The sequence below is a fragment of the Cebidichthys violaceus genome, unplaced genomic scaffold (genome assembly GCF_023349555.1).
Source record: "Cebidichthys violaceus isolate CVI_PGR_0920_01 unplaced genomic scaffold, fCebVio1.0.p SCAF_13, whole genome shotgun sequence".
Lineage (NCBI taxonomy): Eukaryota > Metazoa > Chordata > Actinopteri > Perciformes > Stichaeidae > Cebidichthys > Cebidichthys violaceus.
In genome coordinates this window covers 1,656,824-1,677,741 of record NW_027176296.1, presented here as the reverse complement: position 1 = coordinate 1,677,741, position 20,918 = coordinate 1,656,824, and the positions used below count along the sequence as shown (strand labels likewise).

Sequence of the window (20,918 nt, the reverse complement as noted above, 5' to 3'; positions counted from 1 at the left end):
GGAGGATCAGACAGCATTGGTGTTGTCAGTTATGCAAGATGTGTAAAACCATCTGGTTTGCATTTTCTGTCTAGACTAACTCCACATTTCATTTACACCTCATAAATTAGTTTAGCTACACATGACTGAACACGCACGATTCAAGCAGGAAATAAGAGACACACCTATAGCATTGCATTTTATATTTTTGTTTATTTTGTATGTAAAGTATTTGACTTGAATTTATAGCTGGGACCTGGAACTGTATGTTGATTAAATAAGGCGAGTAGGAAGAGGAAGGTGTAGAGGCTTATTACAACACTATAACACCTTTCATGAGTGCCATGATGTATTCTTCCCCAATCCCAAACCCCGCCCTTTTAGTATGTGTGTGCATTTGACATTACAGAGAGTAAGTGTTGTCTGGGACCTTATCAATGAAGCGACTCAGCCTGTAATTAGCACTATAATCACCTCCCTAATTCAACCACTGCTCAGCGCCTCACCCAGCGCACTGCTCCTCTTCCTCTCCTTTCTTTTCCCCATCTCTCATACTTTGTTTCCAAACAATACTCCTCTCTCATACAGCCATCATCTCTTTTTTAATCTTATTTTTTGTTGTTGTCATTTCTCTCTATATTTCATCCCTTTCTTCATCCCAACCTGACACTTCTGTCCTTCACCCGTGTGGATCTTAAGCCAAATGAGTGAATTCTTCTCATTAGCAGTGCATTGGGCCAGCGTGCCCGGAGGGAGACAGAGCGATCTTAGTACTGAACAGCTCAGCAGAGCTCTGAGGGGTCAATGAGCTGGTTAAGGGAGTGATGTTTAATGCTAGACTGGGGGATGGGGAGTTTTAAAGTTTCTTTCACATGCCAAGTCGATTTACTACATACTGTATCTATGGGCAAGTGGAGATGTACGTAAAGACTAAGCGCATAACCAAACATGAGATATACTTAAAAACTAAGAGAAAATTACTTTTGTTTAAAAATGAATCAGGCACTCTTCAGGGAGATGGATGGCATTGACTCTTCATGAAGGCTCATACAAAGACTTACCAGCCTGCAGACTGAGCACAAAGAGTATAATACAGGGAAATGTATGTGAATATATGTTTGACATAGATATAGAAACAAATTGCTGCGACAAAAGACATGGTCTGATGGACTATACATTTTGGTTGAATTTGATATGAAATTCCATCTTTGCTTTTTTGAAGATTACCAAAATTATTTTTTTTGATTTGTCACAGGCTATACTTTATTCATAGTATGAATTTTTTTTTATTGCAACACTTTTATTTAGTTATTTATTCAAGTATTTTTTCACCGAAATCCACAGACCTAGTATTATGTAAAATATAGCATAAATTACTGTATCTCTCTAAGCATGTGTTAATGGTGTAAGACAGATGCTACTCTGTGTGTGTGTGTGTGTGTGTGTGTGTGTGTGTGTGTGTGTGTGTGTGCGCGTGCGTGCGTGCGTGCGTGCGTGCGTGCGTGCGTGCGTGCGTGCGTGTGTGTGTGCGCGTGCTCGATGCCTGTGTGGATATGTAAGTTTGTGATTATTTGTATTAAAAATAATTCAGGAGGAAGTACAGCTGTCTATCTGTGTTTGGGTATGACTACCAAAATAAAGGCCTGGGGAGATGTATTGTGTGCACACACAGACACACACAGACCATAATGCAGCCACCATGGGGGCTTCTTGGCATGTAGCCTTTCTTTCGCTGTTCTGTAATGTGATTTGTCCTGACTATTGATACCCAAAAACGCCCTACTCTCCCCTCCTCAACCCTCTTGTTATCCCCCACCCACCCTACTTCACCCCCACTTCCAATTTCCACACTAACCCAATTAGCATCTCGTCAATAATGCTCAGCATTTCATTTTGCTGCTTTAATTAACAAATTCAATTTGCTCGAAACTGCTGTGAAAACAAATTAAAAGCACAGCAAATTAAAAGCCCTCAGTTCCAGCGGATATAGCTAAGGTGATTACAGATGCGTCAAACGACTGTTTTCTTGTTTGTTTTATCCCGGGAGAGGAAAAGAGACTACTGAGAGGAGGGGAGACCTTGAGCGCGATGCTCGGTAGTATCAGATCTGCAACTCCAAAGGAGAGGAAACTCGGCCTGGCAGGAAGGAGGTGAGAGAGGCTGGGTTGAGTGTGGTGTTGGTGCATCCTTTTTCACAGGGAGCCACCACAACCCATTAACAATATGGACACTGTCACAGTAGACAAACGCCTTTTACATACATACTTTACATGCATGTTTGAGTCTTGAGGGATGCATTGTTCAACATTTTTTTTTTTTTTGGGGTAAGGATGGCCAGCTGACGCAATTTTCCCCACAACAAAGACAGGGGGATGAGATTTGGCTTAAGATCACGAAGGCTCATGGCTTCCTTCTTCTCTTTCTCCACACAGAAGAGTAACATGGATTCCATCCTGATCGTAGAAAAGTGGACCAGCTGGGCTCTATCAATGCCGTGCCATGTCTTTAATTGTGTAATTTTCATAACCACACTCTCAATGTGCAGCCAAGGAGTTGAGAGTGTTGAGCTTTTGGCCAAAATACGACATGTCTGCTCTTTGCAGATGACTGGTATCTCAGCATGTCCTGCTGGTTTCATTAAGTGGGATTTCCAGTGTATACTTGTGAATGCTGACTGGCAAACAGCTGGAATTGTAGCCAGCATCTTCAAGCCTGAGCCCATAGAACTCTGGAAGGAAATGCTAGATATCCCCCTTTGGGTTAAGTATGAGCTGCAGGAAAGCAAGATCATGGAAACAAGCAGCATAAATTAGTTTCCTTTACTGTCAAGCGGGTTGAGACAGGTTGAGAGATATTTAGAGGGAGCTTTGCATTGAAAATTGAACATTTGAGACGGTTCAAGTCGCTGATCAGGAAGCCTCCCTTGATGGTAATCTGGGTATATCCAACTGGAGAGAGACCCGGAGTATGGAAGGGGTAATTTATCACCTCTATAGCCTAGGAATGCTTCGGGAGGAGCTCGAGGATGTGGCTGTAGAAAAGGATGTTGCCTTATAGATTCCTGACACCAAGGGTTCAAGTGTTACGGCATGTCTCAAAAATGAACTAAAACGGTAAACTCTGTGCGCAAACCTGCATTCAATTACTCGAGTAAAAGTAGAAGTAGGCCAAATTATTACTCTGAATGGTCCATTTCACAATAATATATATTATATTATAGTATTATAGTCATTGATGCATTAATGTGTTCACAACTAATGTTGGAGCTGGTACAATACAAACTACAGGTTTATTTAATACATCATAATATATCATAATGTATGATTAAGACATGTAATGTGAATGTAAATAAGGTTCTGACAGAGTGCATAAAAAAACCCATGGAAATAAAACTTGTTTCTAAACAGCAGAGAATTGCCTATTTAACCTCTGCCTGCCACCATGACCCCAAACTAGATAAGTGGTAAAACAATGCTGAACTGAGGCTTCAACCGTAGCCCACAAACCAATGTGTGACGTCTCTGTGACTATGTCCACTTCTTATATACAATCTACGAATTCACCCCTCATCATGCAATAATCTTAGTTAAAGTGGTGGGATCTCATTGTATCTCGCAACACATTCTATGAAGAGTGGTATTACATTTTAAAGTTTTGAATGTGCTCTTTTTATCTTGTGTGTGTCTTCTCCACCGTGTGCTGTCTACCCGTCTTCCTTCTGTCTACCTGCTTGCTTTTCATGTATGAATGAAACTGATAGCTCGGTTGTTTGGCCGCCTTGGGAAACACACAGGCCTCAAGGTTTCCAGCAATCAGCAGTAAGGCAATGCCACATATTAGATCTCATTCTGGCTGCTATCCCTGTCTTGCTGTATTCCGACACATACGGGTTATACAGAAGTAGACCAGACATGCTCCACAACAGCACCACTCAACCTCTTGACCAGCCCAGTTCACACACACACACACACTCACACACACACACACACACACACGCACACACACACACACACACACACACTCACACAGCTAATGGAACTGGCTGTAAGCCAGGCACCTGTGATGGTCAATGCAGCTTTGTTTTGCTCCGATGTTAAATTGATTTTTAGGTTCCAAGTCACAAGGCACTGGCAGCAAGCTGACCCTTTCTTGACAGAGAGGGAGAGAGAGAGAGAGAGAGAGAGAGAGAGAGAGAGAGAGAGAGAGACATACTCTCCTCCATAACTTTCTATCACCCCTCCACCGGCAGGCTCAGTGCTGCTCGTGAGTTTCCTCATGTGAGTTTGTCCTCCTCAAATGAGTGTCCTTTAAACACCGTCCCGCTCCATTTCTTCTCATTTTGTCACCTCATATCCCAGTATGTCCTCCATGTTTACCATCTCCCCTGTTTTTCTCCGTTCCACTCCCATTCGATGAGCTGTGATTAGAAGTTATCAGACAGCACACAGTGCATCCATCTGGTCCACACATCAACATCTGGAGAGGGTGTTGGCTGTTTTGACATGGGGAAGAGGCACACACATCTCTCACATCTTGCCGTTTAATTGTATGTGTGTGTTGTTATTGTTTGCCGCAGTTGTGTTTCAGTGCATGTCACGCAAACTCGTTTTCCCTCCCTTTCTCTCCTCCACTAGCAGCTAATTATTGTCCCGCTTAATTACCAGAAACACAGCAGTCCAGCCTGATTCAGCTTTAAAGAACTATTCAGCACTCCATCCCGATACCTGATTGAACTCAGCTAAATGGAAAAGTTATGCTGGAGAAAATGCTTTAGTCACACAACATTTTGTTTCATTTCTTTTCTAATATGTCGCTCACAGTCTGGTTACTTGAAGATAACAGGAATTTGAATTTGTTTTGGGGGATATCATAAAAAAATAACAGGTTCTGAAATGGAAAAAAAGGCGGCAAGGCGCGAGAGAGGAGAATTGTTCCACGGCTTTCACACATACACATTCACCACTCTTGTTGGATCCATAATGGCAATAAACCAATAGGAACATACACGTCTCCTGACCTTCAGCTCCAATTAGGCCCCGAGGAGAGATGGGTGAACTTTTCAACCTTACATCTTGTCTATTGATACTCCAATCGGGTTGGTCTGAAGACAGGGGTGATTGGCGAGTCAATATTCACTGTTGAGCAGGAGCACAAGTTTCAGTCGCAAAACTTTAAAGGTTTGTTGACATCACAGAAAGGAGTCCCATATGGAAGAATCTCAGTTCCATTTCCCATCTCTCGCAGTTGATTGAAGACCCCAAACAGAAAATGATGGAAATATAAGACTATAAAACCAAGGTGGATTTTCCAATATACTACCGGCATTGGAGTGCTTCCTAAAGATGAAAAAAAGTTTTAACTCACAGCAGAAGAGACCACCTACTGTATAAAATAGAACAGCTGCTCTCCTAAACTTGTTGATGAAGGACACCGTAGCCTCTATTTCTTTTTTACTGTGATGCAAGACCAGTAGTAGACTTGTATTCAAGCACACAGTTATTCCACTGCCAATACAACAACATTATCGATGATGATGAGACACAACTTCACATTAACAATACAGTACCTTTTAGGAGAAAAGAACAAAACTAAATAAAATACTATCGTTTTGTAAAATGGTAAAAAGTAATCTAGTCCAGAAAAATGTTGAGTATGACGTGTTTTAATTGAGTTACGCTCTCACCCTGTAAAGCTGGAACAACTAGGCCTTGATCTCTGCTCAGTGGTGCTGTGGGGTTGTCCTGACTGTGTCTGCCGCTGGGAGTGCATTGATTCGGCGTTCGCTGGTAAATACCAGGTCACTACACCTGCACTCCATCAGGCAGGGGTCAATCACAGCCCAATGGGGAAATGATGATAGGACAGAGTCCTTCACTGCGTGTGTGTGTGTGTGTGTGTGTGTGTGTGTATGAGTACAATTGTGTGTTGAGCTATCAAGTATGCTATCAGTGTCCTCAAGTCATTGATTGGTCCCCAGTGTCAAGATGCTGTCATCGATTCTTTGCCAGGTCACAGAGGAAACTCTTGGCTCAGCAGGGGATCTTTGGTTACCCATTTTGGCACACATATGTTTGTTTGCGTCTGTCAGGCAAAGGCACACACACACGATATGTACAAAGCATATGGTAAAACCAGAACTCTACAGAATGTGAACAGTTGGACAGTTGCAGTTGATTTTGGCAGCTATTTTCAGCCAAATCCACAAACCTTCCCAATAATTGATGCTATGTGACCAAATAAGTTTATTATGGCTTCTCACATTTTCAGTGGTTCATGGTTCTATGCTGGACAACTCTTGTTCTTGTAGAAGATCAATGAATGCATTGAATGTTGTCCAGGGTGACATGACCCCTCTTATGGAGCCAGACCTGGTACCTGAAGGGTAACTCCCCCGTGGCCCACATGGTCCACAGAGGCCAGCCAGGCTCAGCATGGTGAGCCTCAAAGAGATGCATAGGCATCTGGTGTGATGTCCATTGACCAGCAGACAAAGGCAGATGGCTAATTCTACACATGCTGCTGGCTCTGGAACCAAACTAATTGTTGAAGAACAAATGAAGCACACCGGCCCAGTCTATGTCCATCATAGATTGCCTGACATTTTGTGCCTTGTATCCAGAAAGGCTTTTCAAGTTTGCTGTCACAGGCAGTAATGCACTTGTCAAACTTGCACACTGTCAGTCTAACATTGATAACACACCTACTTTAGTGAGGCCACTGGCCACCCTTGCCTCAGAGCATGCTCTAAGGGAACATTTTGTTATCATCGGGTTGACAACACTGAGCTTTTGCCAGCAAGTTATTGCCTTCAAAGTGGAAGTTTGAGGATTGGAAAAGAGACAAGTGGGGCGCCATGGTCATGCAGCCTCGACCCATGGGGTCCGTGTTCAAAAAGCAGGCGACCAGACAGACTGAGTACGATAGAAAGCTGGAGGAAACGCTGCTCTTTTAATTGGTCTTCATGAATATTTAATGAAATCAAGATGAAATTGAATCATGTTTTTAAACTGCTCTGAGAAAAGTCGGTGGCATGGCGTGAAGTGACTCCGGTACGTGTGTCTGTATGGCCATATGCAGTATGTGTATGTATGACTGCATGCTTGCATGTTCACGTGTCAGCATCAACTACATGCATTATCTGTGCATACCTGCTGTCGTGCACATTATCAGATTACTGCAGTGTTAGAGGGAGAGCAATAACGGCAGCAGCAGGGAGGACCGCGTGCTCTGTGCAGGTGGCCGCGGCTGTCCTCTCCCTCCGCTCAAGAGGAAACTGCTCTCCGCTCTCAGAAGGAATAAATCTTTTATTTGGTTTGTTGTATTTTTAACCAAGGGCTCCTGGTCACGCAACAAAGCCTGCTCTCCATCCCCTCTGCGCCCATCTTCTCCCTCCTCCTCTCAGGGCCACAGCACACATTTCCTGACACTGTCGTGCAAGTGGAGACACGATCACATTACTGCTGGCGAGTAGCCATTTTTCTACCGAAACGGAGTAATGGTGAATGTTTCTACTTTCAGTGGTTCTTGATTCTTCTCTAACATGTGTGTCTGCTACATTTTTTCTTATCTACAGGTGTAATCCATTCATTTCTCGATCTTTAACTATGGTTTTACATTTTCTGATTTTAGGGAGCTATGCATTTTGAACACCTGTGTTCCTCTCACATTATGATGTAACCGTTCTTATTGGGCTAGACAGCCACACCCAAACGTACCCGTAAAAAGCTCATCCCATTAGCTCATGCTTACCTCACCTCCCCTCTTTGTTACCAAGGGACGATGACTAAGATGCAGTAAGACACACAGACAGTGCTACACGTCCAGGCATTGAGAGTGTGTGTGTGTGTGTGTGTGTGTGTGTGTGTGGGGGGGGGGGGGGGGGGTGTAGCTCTGTGAGAATACACAGAAGTGAAACTGGTGACTCAGATTAGGTGTCAGATGAGGTAGACAGCCAAGTTGAGAGGACCAGAGGAAGATGGAAGATGAGTCAGGCTGTTTACAACGATTCTCTCGCTCACCACCCCATCAAGCATCAACCCTTGCCCTGACCCTGGATATATGATAGGGGGGTGTTTGTGTGTGTGTGTGTGTGTGTGTGTGTGTGTGAGTGTGTTTATGGTTCACAGGAGACAGCAGTGAGACTGGATGCAGATACTTGTTTCCTGTACGTGACCTCATCAAGAGAGCAGAAGGGTAACACTAGGATCACAGCACACGGCAATAATTAATGTACTTAGCAAGCTGTAATGTCAACGTTGCATTTAAACAAAAGGCCAGTAACCCAACATACTCGTATTAAATAATGTGCATTCCTTAAAGCAGCTGTATTCATTATTTGTATATTAATAATGGATCACATGATAACTCAGAGATTTACCATCCCACTCTCCTGTTTTAGCATCTTTTAGCTCATTGGTTTGTTTCCGGTTTTCAACGGTACTGTTTGCTTTCACTCTCACAGCGCCGTTTGCAGCCACAGCAGGCAGCAAGCTCTAAAAATTCCCTGTACACTGTACCTGCTCAGCACCAAACAGCAGACAGACACAGTTAGCGACTAGCTGCTGAACATAGAGGAGCATTTAGCTGCTAAAGAGACAGAGGCTGGTGGAGAGTAAAACAGAGCAAAAAGGAGTGTCAACATAACATTTGTTTGTTTCCAGACACATGACTCCAAATGAATGCTAATGTTGCTAATGTTCCTCATTTACTGGCTGCGTAAATAGGCAACTGTTATATCATATCAACTTAAAAGTTATATGTCAATGTAACTTTATATGTCAATGTTATGTTTGCAGCTTTTTTCCACTTCCACCAAGTGACCAAAATTATTTTAAACTCTGGTTTAATTATTTAAGCCAGAGGATTCAGTGGATTCAGTTTACAATTCAGTGTGCCTTTGTGCTAGATCATGGTGGTAATGGTCAATTTGATTAATTTACAATAACCTAGTACTACTATTACTAATCATGATGATAATAATAATCTAATAATTTTATTACACTGCATTGTCTCGCAATATACTGTCTCACATTATATAATATGTCCAAGCTAATCAAATTTGAAACCTGTTCAAGTAGTTGGATGGTTTCTGTGTAATTTAGCCATATTGGCTTTAAATTAATTTGAAATGAGCAACAAAATGATGGCTGGGATTTTAGTTTCTCCCCCCTCCCCTCTTCGATGGCTCTGCCTCTTCTCCTCTCATTCTACTTCCCCACTCTCTCTTTTTTTTCCTGTGATAACAATCAGCAAATATGAAAAGTAAATTCTGGAGGAAATGTTGGCAAATGGGTTTTGGGTAGATGTGTTGGGTAGGTGTGCATGAATATTTAATTTAGTCATAAAATAGGGATTTAGTGCATTAATGGCTTTTCCATTGCTGTCACTCCATTTGACCCCCTCGCCTTCCTCTTCCCTTCCCTTCCCACACAGGATGGTGGCATCGCTAATGACCATATTTAAACTGATTAGAACATTATAGATTTATTTAGGGGGGTGGGGGTTGTCAGAGTCATATTAGAAGGCTAATTATTATAAAATATTTTTATTTTTATTTTTATATTTAAGACTAATAAAGACTAAAAACAAGATAATCTGAAAAAAGACATTTCTATACGCTTAGCAGTTTGTCTTTTAGTCAGAATATCAATTTTATATTAGTTTGAAGTCTTTACAAAATTGCATTTTTGGACTTATGAAGGTGTAAGGATCAAACTTCCAAGAATAGAAGCACTGGCTTCCTGCTCAGATATCATGCCTGGACAAATAAACCTAAATTATGTTCTCATGTAGCATTGTAGCCATTCTAAGATAATCTGGAACTCCAGTCTGTTGGTTTGTAGTATTGTTTACTGCACTGCTGGCCACAGAGCCCCAGAGTCCACGCTGGCTGGCTAGACTACCGTGACAGCTGGAGTGGCCGTCACCTCTGGCTCCCAACTGCTTCCTTGTTTTCTGACCTAATAACACTTCAACTGGCAGGTCTGGTCTAGATTCACCTGTGGTAAACATCTGTGTACCTGAGCCAGACAGGTTTTTGCAAAGAATGATTTAACCTTCTTGGAGATGCCTACTGCATCAGGTTAGTCCAATTAGTATCTGTCAGCCATGAAAAAGTATCACTTTGTGACACTCAAATACCAAAAGATACCAACCTGGTAGTAAACCAATCAAGCATCTTCTCAATAATAATTACTTTGTTGTGGGTTTACTGTTACAGTGTGTGTTTAGTCATTATGGTAAGAGAGAGGGCCGTGGCCAGCCACTCTGAGGCCGGGTTGGCTTCAACCAGGGTGTGATCCCTCAGCTCTTGGCTGTGTTTGATAAAGATTAATTCAATCCTATTTTCTGCCCTGAAATGCTTCTGCTAATGTAATTCTCTCGGTGTCAGATCCCCCCACTCTCCCTCTTTGTGTGTGTGTGTGTGTGTGTGTGTGTGTGTGTGTGTGTGTGTGTGTGTGTGTGTGTGTGTGTGTGTGTGTGTGTGTCTCTCCCTCCTAAGGAACACTAAGCACCTTATCCATGTAAAGGACTAACAAAAGCAGCAGGAAGAGAGAGCAGTGGTTGTGTGTTGTAATTCTCTACCAGAGATTCATTATCTGTGTATAAGTACTGAAAGGCGCTCACACTTTTCATCTGCTGGTTACAGATTGTGTGTGTGTGTGTGTGTGTGTGTGTGTGTGTGTGTGTGTGTGTGTGTGTGTGTTTGTATATAAAGATGATTTTAAAATGACGTCTAGTTTAGATGTTCCTTGGCATGTTGTGTGCACATATGCGAGTGTCTTCTTGATTCCATACATCTACGATCTTTTATATTCATACAATAATATGAAGTAAGAAATCATTTTTCTAATGATGCTTTAGTAGAAGGTCCACTCTAGAGTCACTTGCAGAGAACTGAAGAGCCAGTAGAGGGTGCTACACAATCCAAGTGATCAACCTCATCCATTTCCACAAGGTTTGGACAGGACAGATCTGCATTTGTTTTTTATACTATAAACTATCATTTAGTACTGTTGTAGTATACTTTTATTTTAGTTCATTTACGTAGTGTACAGTATCATTCACAAGAGACAAAACATGCAAAAATTAACAACATTAAAAACTGAAAAAGAGACGGAAAGAAAGATGTATACTTATTAGTAACTAAGTTAGTTAACTGATGTACAGACAGAGTTGATTTTGCCCAAGGCATTTAAATTCACTTGTAGGGTTTCTACGCTAAAGAAACATGTGTGGTGTAGTATTTTCCAGTGTAGTTGAGGGTGTAATAGTGGCCAACAGTAGTCATTCTAATCAAGGCATCCTCTGTACAGCAGCAGTGAGAAGTGAGAGAAGTGGTGTAAATGTTTCTCTCATATTGATTCCTTCTGTGGCTCCATATCTAACTGAGAGTCAGCGGCCTCTACAGGTGGTAGTGGCTGTGTGTGTGTGTGTGTGTGTGTGTGTGTGTGTGTGTGTGTGTGTGTGTGTGTGTGTGTGTGTGAGAGAGTTAGGTGGAGCCATGTGAGTGTACATCTGTGTGTGAGTGAGCGTGTAGTGGAGGACCCTATGATCTCAGCTTGTGCTCTTGTTGCTCTGTGTCTCATGTTGTCACAGTGACCTCTACTGCTTACATGGTCACCCACCTCAGCATCCACACCTCCTCCTCCATCACCACACACAACGCACTGGAGCCATATCTTTACGGGTGCAGATAATACTGCGCGAGTATATATGCTTAAGTCGTGGCAAAATGAGCCAACAAACCTTCTTATCTAACTAATTCTAACATTGTCGTACTCAGGAAGCATCAAGTTTCTGTTCTGCCTCCCCTATGCTGAAGTGACCTTACCTCAGTTACAAGTATCATTCACCCCTTTTTGGTACTTTGACTGAAGACTCAGCTCTCCAAAAAGCCTCTGACACCACCCTTTATTCAGTTTGTCCATCTCAACAGCTTTCATTTGTATTCTTTGCTCACTTTCCAGTCTGAATTCTACTCAGTAAAACATTTAAATAATACATATAAATATATATATATATTTCAATTTGATTAAATAAACATAAAAAGCAATTGTACCTGCAAGAACATGTCAATAATTTACTTCTATTGCTTATAAATCATTAGTCTCTATAATATAATTTAAAAGGGACATTCCACAGTCAAAGTCAATTTACTGAGGCCAAGGATCCAGTGTTTTTGGAGCTTGATGCATACTAGGGACTAAATTACAGGATACTTTGTCTGCTTTATCTGTCAAACACAAGTCCCTTCGATGTTATGGATATACAATACCAAATTACTGAAGTACTCCCTTAATTTTAATGAAATTAAATGTACTATTTATTTTTGCGGGGACAACGCATGATTAAAAGTAATTGCACCAGAGTTAGCTAGAAGTCAATTTACATCTGTTGACCCTTTAACATTACACACAGGAAGAACTCAAATTTAGCAGACAACACAGACCAAACCCTAACATAAGCTATAAATAACTGATTATTTCTCTTAATGAGAGAAAAACATGTCAGAGCACTTCTTCTCTATTCTTTGATATTGCTACAATATTGGTGAACTGGTATTTGAAGTTATTCCACGGTTGTGCCCTTTCCACTCATATTGTATATTTGAAGTCACTCTGAGTAAGAGCATCTGCTACATATTAAATACAGTAAGTGTTTGGTAGCCTATCAGAAGGTCCCACTCCAGGCATCACTGTATGTGAGTAGAGAAGGAGTATGTGAGAGTCTCTTTGCTTATCCCTCTCAGCAACTGGTTAGTATGGTGTTTGAATATTAATGGAGTCTGGTCCTAAAAGCTGGCTTTGACTGTGACCTAGCCATACTGTGTCTCTCACACACACACACACACACACACACACATACACACACACACACACACACACACACACACACACACAGAAACCCTTCATCCTTTCCTAGGATGTGAAGATATTCTCTCCTGAGGGACTGGTAGATGAGGAGGGCTGAGGTGTTGATTACTGCAGTGCTCAACAGTCAAGTGTGTGTGTGTGTGTGTGTGTGTGTGTGTGTGTGTGTGTGTGTGTGTGTGTGTGTGTGTGTGTGTGTGTGTGTGTGTGTGTGTAGGGAGGCAGCAGGTTAAAGAGAGGGGCGGCCAGCCATAGCGCCTCCTCTAGACTCCTTCTCAGCTGCTGCAGACATCAAGTGTAAAATTGCGCACACTTTCAAACATACTCTATCAAAACCCACGAGGTCACACTTACATGTGCGCGAGTGAAGAAACCACTTTGAAAGTATAGTTGTACAAGCTTGTAGATTCTAGACATTGAATGTTGAACTAGACTGAGACTTACCTTAACAGAAGTGCACCTTTGTTAAGTTATTTGGAAGAAGTAGCTCAAACTATTTTGTAAAAATGATGACACTGTGTCTCTAATTCAATAGGATATTGAAAAAAAATACTCCTGAGTCAAATGTTAACAAGACAAAGTCAATTTTAAATAAAGTGTAAGGAGTTGTCTCTGTGTTTACAGCTGTCAGCCAGTAGTCATACAGAACAGGGACAGCACAGTACATCTTAAAATGTCCTAAATAAGTAAATAACTTCCAGAAATAATCTGAAGGTGAATTGAAGTGCTGTACTATCAAGCTACTGCAAAAGGTTGTACTACTGAGCAAACTAAACCAATATGGTATACATGAGATTGAATAATAGATTTTCTGTAAGAATGCAAGATAGTAATTGATGACATTTGTTTAACTTTCTTTTCTCTTTTTTTCCCAGCAACAACGGCGTCTCGACCTGTTAACCATCACCAACACTGGTAAGTCCCTGAGATCTTGTGACTTCACTTTCACTCTCAGTCCAGCTCTCTACTTCAAGACCACTCCGCCACTGATGTACAACTGCACTGTGATGCTCCTCCCGTTGGAAGCCCAGCTTCAGTGTTCTTTCCATGTTTTCCACGTGGCCTGCTATGGAGTCGACAGAAACATGCCAGTAAAGCACACCGTGTATTTCCCTCTAACCTACTTCTAAATGCTAAACGGGTTACAAGCTGTTTTCTGGATGCTGCTTTCCTCCACAAACATAACTGCACATGTTGTAGGTCCAGCGCAGATAACATGGTGCTGAAGCAGAAGCTTGAACACAACTGACATGCTTCATGCTCTACAGACACACACTCCAAAAACTCTAAACCCACATGAATACAGGTCTATGTATTACTGCAACCATGTCATAAACATGTCCTATGATTTATTGACAGCCAGTTGAAAACAATATGAAAAAAACTGTTGAGCCTTTTATGTGCACTTCCAAAATGTTGTCATTTACAAAATGTGATCCCTCTCACATGAAGTCTCATGCTCTACTGAAACGGCATTCCATGATAAACTGAGTAACATGCATGCAGTATCAAATATACGTTGATTTTTGCATTTTGTGTGCATTTGTTAAAGGAAGCATTTTACATGTACGTAGTTGTACATGAACATTTCAGTAAAGAACATGAATCTAATACACTGTTTCTGAGCATATTTAGTGTTTATGAGAGGAATCATATATTATATATTGAATATCCAATATGCACCTCCATATGGTGCTCCAAGTTTGCCTGGAAACATGTCACAAAGAACTTGCACTGTTCAAAATCTATGCCAGTCTCGTACTGTAGAGAGGCAGCTGCGAGAATGAGGGACCTGCTGAGATGTAAAGCAAGGAGAAATCCGTAAAACGGGGGAGGAGAAACAGATGGGGATGGCGATGAGGACACAGAGACCCATATGCCTAAAATATCTGGATGATCTAATATGCTTTGATTAGAATAATGCCTATGTGATGCTCATGGAGACCAGGTTAACTTAGAAAGTTTACATTGCAGCTGTTTCTTAGGCCCTGAGCAGAGGCAAGACTCTCCCCTGGACAGCTTGACGGTGAGAAATAAAGGGCTGGGAAGTGTGGTCAAGTGAGACAAAGACACAAGGGAAGGATTAGATTGTCATATAGAATTATATGCTAACATGTGTGCATGTATACAACAACTCATTTGACTGAAACTGACCTCAGGAAGTGTTAATTTCCTGGTTGTGTTCCTGATGGACTTGTGAAGAACCTCCACAAATTCATGTCCTCCAATTTCTTTTGTCTGCCAAGCAGCAACATGCTGCAGTCACCATGTTTCATGTTTGAGGCTTCTGAACGGGGTTTACTTGTTTGTTTGTTTTTGTCTCATTAGAGCTGAGGGTATTTCTCCTCATGCTTTGAGGTTGGTAAACTCCAGATGGGCTGTCAAATGTGATCTACTCAGAGTGAACTCTTTTCTAGCCATTCTCATAAAAGCACTCCATACCTGTTCGGGTGAATACTGCACGCACTCGCTGGGCTGTCAATGCTCTTTGCTCCTGATACTCACACTGCAAACAAAAGGGAAATATTTCTTACAAACTATCAACCAAAATAAAGTTCTGAATAAATTCCAGGCGACAAATAGGCCACATTTTTAGAATCATGCTCTATATGTTTATATCTAAAACACATAATTTAAATGATTGTTAATGATTTTCAGGACTTTTTAGATACTGCAGGTTACATCATCATGCATGACTCTTTCTTTTCCACCACTGTGCTTGCTCTTTTTTTTTTGTTAAGTTAACAGTCAACAGGAAGTGTGACTTCCATTTAAGCTCCTGCTGCCTTAGAGGTCTCTGTAGGGCCTCGTTATGGTGACTTAATTGATGGCAAAAAACAATTAAACTGGAATGAAATGCAACACAAAAAGTAAAGAGATCTGAATGCTTTGCAAAGCTGCTGTACTCACCAAGGTTATTTAGATTTGTCGGTTAGCCAGTATGCAGCAACAAACTTAAGCGCTCCATGGTCTCTCAAAGCTACTTACTTTTTGTGTTGATTTTGGCGGCCCCAGGGGACAAAAGCAGTAGTATTTGCGAGCACCAGAGCACCTTTTTAAAACCTCTCATTTTACTACAGCAGGGTCAGACACGTCGCAAAGTCCCAGTTCTGGTTCTCCTGTGCCTCCTTACCCTCCAGCAGGTTCCTGGGCCTCCTGCAGCCTGGTGTCGTAGCTCAGACAGCAGGTTGAAGGCGGCAGCGAAGGCAGGTTGACTGCTGCCTGAGCAGAAGGAGTTTCTGCTGGAACTAGATAGAAATAGCCCATATTGTCACTGATAATCTTGTTTGCTTATATAGGTCATATAGAGGCATCAGTATTTTGACAAGTTTAAAAGCTCCTTCTACTAACTTTAAATTATGTAAAATAGCACGACAACCTGATAAATACAGAGTAAAGTCTTTTCTTTTGCTACAGAGTTTTTACTTAGGTGATAATAAAATGCCCTGTTAAAATGAAACTGTTACAGTCACTATGACATCCCATTTCGTTAATCTTGATGCATCTTTTTGTTGTTACGTTGCGGCTCCCTCTTTGGATGAGCTCACAGTATATTCCAGTGGAACTACCCTTTGGGGTTTAGTCTACACCCATGGAGGAACCCTACATAGACTGAAATAGCTTTCAATTATTTCTCACTGAAAGGTTTCTTTCTTTGACCAGCATAGAGCTCAGTGTACTGTGTAAATTATTGCAGGTCATTATTCAGGCTGTTGTTACGTGTGGCCTTGAAGGGAAGTCCATTATATTCTTAACTTGGCAGACATATTTTATCCTGCCCTGCTGCGTATTATTATTCACGGTGGGTGAGTGGACACACACACACACACACACACACACACACGCACTGAACATGGTGAAGGTTATTATGACGGCTGTATGAAGAGCAGGTGAGGCTTTCAGATGACTGACTCTGATAGGGAAACACAGGCAGGACACCCTCTCCTCCCTGCAGATTAAAGGAGTTTCCGCTCCCTCGCTCCCTTTCTCCTTGTCATCCTCCCACGAGGTGCCTTTCCCTCTGCTGTTGGCGCGTCTCCCTCTGTCCATTTGACTTAGCATCTCTCATTACCTACCTGTATTTATTTGCGATCTTATATTATCATGTTGCCCTTTGTTTCTGCCCTTTTTCTTTTGTGATATGCCCTCCTTTCTCTATCCGTCCTTCACCTCTCTTCGTCTCGTCTTCATAGCATTGACAGCAGGAGGAATCACAGGGTGTGAACACACTAATAGGCTCAAGTGGCTTCGTAACGTGCTGTGTGTGTCTGAGAGAAAGAGATTCGATGAGGATTCTGCCCCTGCTGCTCTGTTGGCCTCTGTCTCTAATGGCGTTCATTAGCCACCCTGAGAAATGATTCACACTTACACGTGTGTTCACACACATCTAATCGAGTGCATATGTACTTTACATACAGCTCTGATGCGCGCACGTAGTGGAGAACAAAAAAGCGCACGGCATCCCTTTGGTCCCTCTTTCGCATTTCACACACACATTCACACTCACTCCCACACACACACAGACCCACTCAAACCTCACTCGGCCCTCTTTAATTGGACACTTGAGCAGCGCACGGCTGCATCTGGCTCCTGTTGAACACAGCCTGACATTTCAGACTGCTGACCTTTCCAGCCCCGCCACAACTAAATAATGATTAGTCCTGGCAACTGTTCCACCACAGCAGCAGCCAGGTACACACACACACATGCACACGAGCATGTACACCCACACACACACACAGGTGCAGGCAGCACAAAACAAAAACAACAAAAACACCTGCATGGAAATCTTTGTCTTTTCACAGTGAGAAAATGGGGTGCAGACATTGATTGGAGAGGCCATTGTCATTCCTTTGGTTTATCGATTAGATTGTCCTTTTCCATATCTGCAGTCAGCACCCAATAATGTGTTGTTCTAAATTAACTCTGCTTGCCTCTGTTTAGTTTCTCCTTTCCCCTTCATGCGCTCTCAGCATTACAGTGGAAAAAAAGGTCAATCATATTCATGAGATCTGGGCAGATTTCAGAGAATGGTGGTGTGCAAGTATGTTGTGTGTGTGTGTGTGTGTGTGTGTGTGTGTGTGTGTGTGTGTGTGTGTGTGTGTGTGTGTGTGTGTGGTTACTTGTGAACACACTTTTGGGTTTGTGCACAGATGCGTGCAGCGCGTGTGTGTCTAAACTAAAGCGATGAAGCAGCGTGAAGATAATAGGCGGCTCTCAGATCTCTTCTCTCACTTTCGTCTCTTTCACTCTTTCACTTCTCTTATTGTATCTCGATTTCCCTGCTGTTTCTGTCAGAACAGAAAAGAAATGCTCTTCATTAGAGCCTCTCTTTATACGGTCTTTGTGCTTCCTGCTCTGCTCTCTCCTGACAAATACACTGTACATTTGAGGGCAGAGGTCACATTTTGCACAGCTTACTGCTCATAATTAAATGCTGTGTCTGAATCTTTCATTCTACATGTGGAAATATGTAAATTTAGCATGAGAGTGCATGAGTATATGCACAATATGAACAAATGTATTAAGTATGGAGCTGATGGTCACAATCATAATTATTTCAGCCTTAGTTTTTCCCTTGAAAACCCCCTAGTCAGGGCATATGAAAAGAAATCAAAGCAGGAAAAACATCAGTTCATGTTGCTAAATTCAAATTCCAATGCACATTACCACAAAACTGACAACGTGGCGGTGGTTGGTACAGTATGTATCTTTACTGTCACAAGTGCATTTACTTTACACACCACAGTAGCTGATATACCCAGTTCTAGTAGTTAGTGATGACATTCATTTGAAGGAATCTGCAGTGTGCTGAAGCAATCCCTCACGTGTCGTGTGTAGATGAACAGTCATGATGTGGACGTCAGGTTAGTACTTTATCTTCTTACATTAGGCTTCAACTGATGATTGGCTTACAGCGAAATGAAAATGTCTGATCTGTTTCACACTTTCACCAGTACAGTAGATATGGGAATTACGTTTTTTACCAGGATGACACTTACAGTTGCTCAAATTGCCAGGAGGAGCAACAGTTAATAAAAACAAACACACCATTTGGAAATTAGGGAGCCGTGGAAATTGGTTTGGCTGTTATTGCAGAAAGCTTAGCCATCAGCAAGTTTGTTATCTGCCCAAACTTATTATGGTTGACTAAAACAAGACAAGCACCAACCTCAGACTAAAAAAATGAATAAATATATCTCAAATTTAAATTAAACAAATGTTTTTGCTTGTAAAACAAAAAACGGATACATTTTTTTTTGTTCTTGTTTTTTTGCATGTGCAGGGAGAATTAAATGTTTGACTCCCATGAGCCTTGCTTTCTCTAGGAAGTACCAGCATTAACAGTGCCTTTTCTATTTGCATAATTCGTGTCTGAAAACGGGGATTACTTCGAAGTAAATTGTCTGCAGTGTGAACGTGGGGTCAACAGAGTTTTCTCTAATTTACACAATGCACCAGCCTGGCCTTCTCTCAGCCTTTTAATAGCTTCCATTTCTCCAGATGAAAGTCTCTGGGCAGCCATCCAAACAATACAGTGATATATCATGTGTTTATGTCTTTGTTGTGGTGCTGTTGTTGTTTTGAATACCATGTATTCTTCTTGGTCCTCTTGCAGATTGTACCCATGGAGTTCTGTCATAGTGCTGCGGTAAGAGTTTCCCTCCCACTTCTAATGCTTGCTTCATGAAACACAGGGAGAATATTTAAACTCTTTGAGGTGGTACCATTTCCATTTGACTTTGAAGAAAACACGTTTGTGTCAGAACATTAATCTTTCTTTCCTTATTCTTGCAGAAAAAAAAAAGGAAAGTTAACCCCTTGTGTGCACCAGTTTCTTTCTTGTCCAATGTACAGACTTTCATCAGCCGGACCGATACCCCTTTTGTGTTGCGCTGAAACGTAAACTTGTTCATTAAGCCCTCATTTTACCATCATTCACTCCCATCTTTCTATAACCACACATCTTAGAGTTGAACAACAAAGATGTGAGCAAGCCAGCGGGGCATGCATTCACTAACATGCACTAAAAGCCACACATGGCGGGCCTGGCAATGTGAACAAAGCACAGAGAAGCTCTGATTACAACACACACATATGGAGAGTTACTTCATTCTCTGCTCAGGTAGACATTACTCCACCATATCTTTACATAGCAAATAGTTGTTTGATGCTTTATTAATGCTCTGAATATCATATTATACTTTAAGTATGTATGAGCTTCTTGCACATTATTCCTAACTGAACCCCATGTTGCTTTCAGGAGTTGACCCAGGCAAGAAACGTTTGAAACAACCTGTGTACAGCCTCCTGCTCGCCACCCAGGCATGTGGTACATACCTGAGCTGATAGAAATCTCTGGGTGGCTCGATCACTGAGTGGTTGACTGGCTTCGGGCTGGGGAGCTGCAGAGATTTGTTTTTAGTGGAGCACAAGACTTTGCACCTTGAGGGAGGGAGGGAGGGAGGGAAGAAGAGAGAGAAGAAACAGAGAAGAACATTATTTATATGAAAAAAAAGGCAGGCTTTTGTGTAAATGAGCAGCTGTGAAAACAACACTTCCTATTATTGCCCTAATTATATCCTTTCTCTGTGAATTTGCATATTTTATCTCCCCCTCTTCATTACTTTGCCTCCATTTTGATGTGGTTAAAAAAAAACTCACATAAAACAAACAAAGAAGGAGATGAAGGATGGAGGGGGGGAGGGTTGGCCGCTTCATATTGAGTATTTTCCAGTTGATTTTGTTAAAGGCTTCTCAGCAGCGTAGCTAAATAAGCAGCAGCATGCTAATGAATGGAGAACGAGTGTGATAATTCATCAGACGAAGAATGGAGGACTGTGAGAGATAGGGACCAGAAGGAAGGGGTCAGCACGATATTGAAAAGATTTCCAAAATATTTGCCATTAAACAATTATTTAAAACCATTCTCTAGCCTAAATGCCTGAATGTTTTGTTTTTTTTAACGTCAAGCATATATTGCTAATTCTTAGAGTAAATATTCCGTGTGTCGCAAATACGCTAATTTCACGCACTGTACACACAGTCAACCGTGTGTTTCATGTT

At 41.7% G+C, this 20,918-nt stretch overlaps 1 protein-coding gene across 2 annotated transcripts in view; it reads left to right on the top strand.

Annotated features, from left to right (window-relative positions):
• agbl4 (AGBL carboxypeptidase 4) overlaps positions 1-20,918 on the top strand; it is a 372,526-nt gene that overhangs the window by 279,090 nt on the left and 72,518 nt on the right. For both annotated transcript variants that reach the window (XM_068707293.1, XM_068707292.1), the window contains one exon: positions 13,727-13,766. In XM_068707293.1, the coding sequence (XP_068563394.1) occupies positions 13,727-13,766 (40 nt within the window). The remainder of the gene's footprint in view (positions 1-13,726; positions 13,767-20,918) is intronic.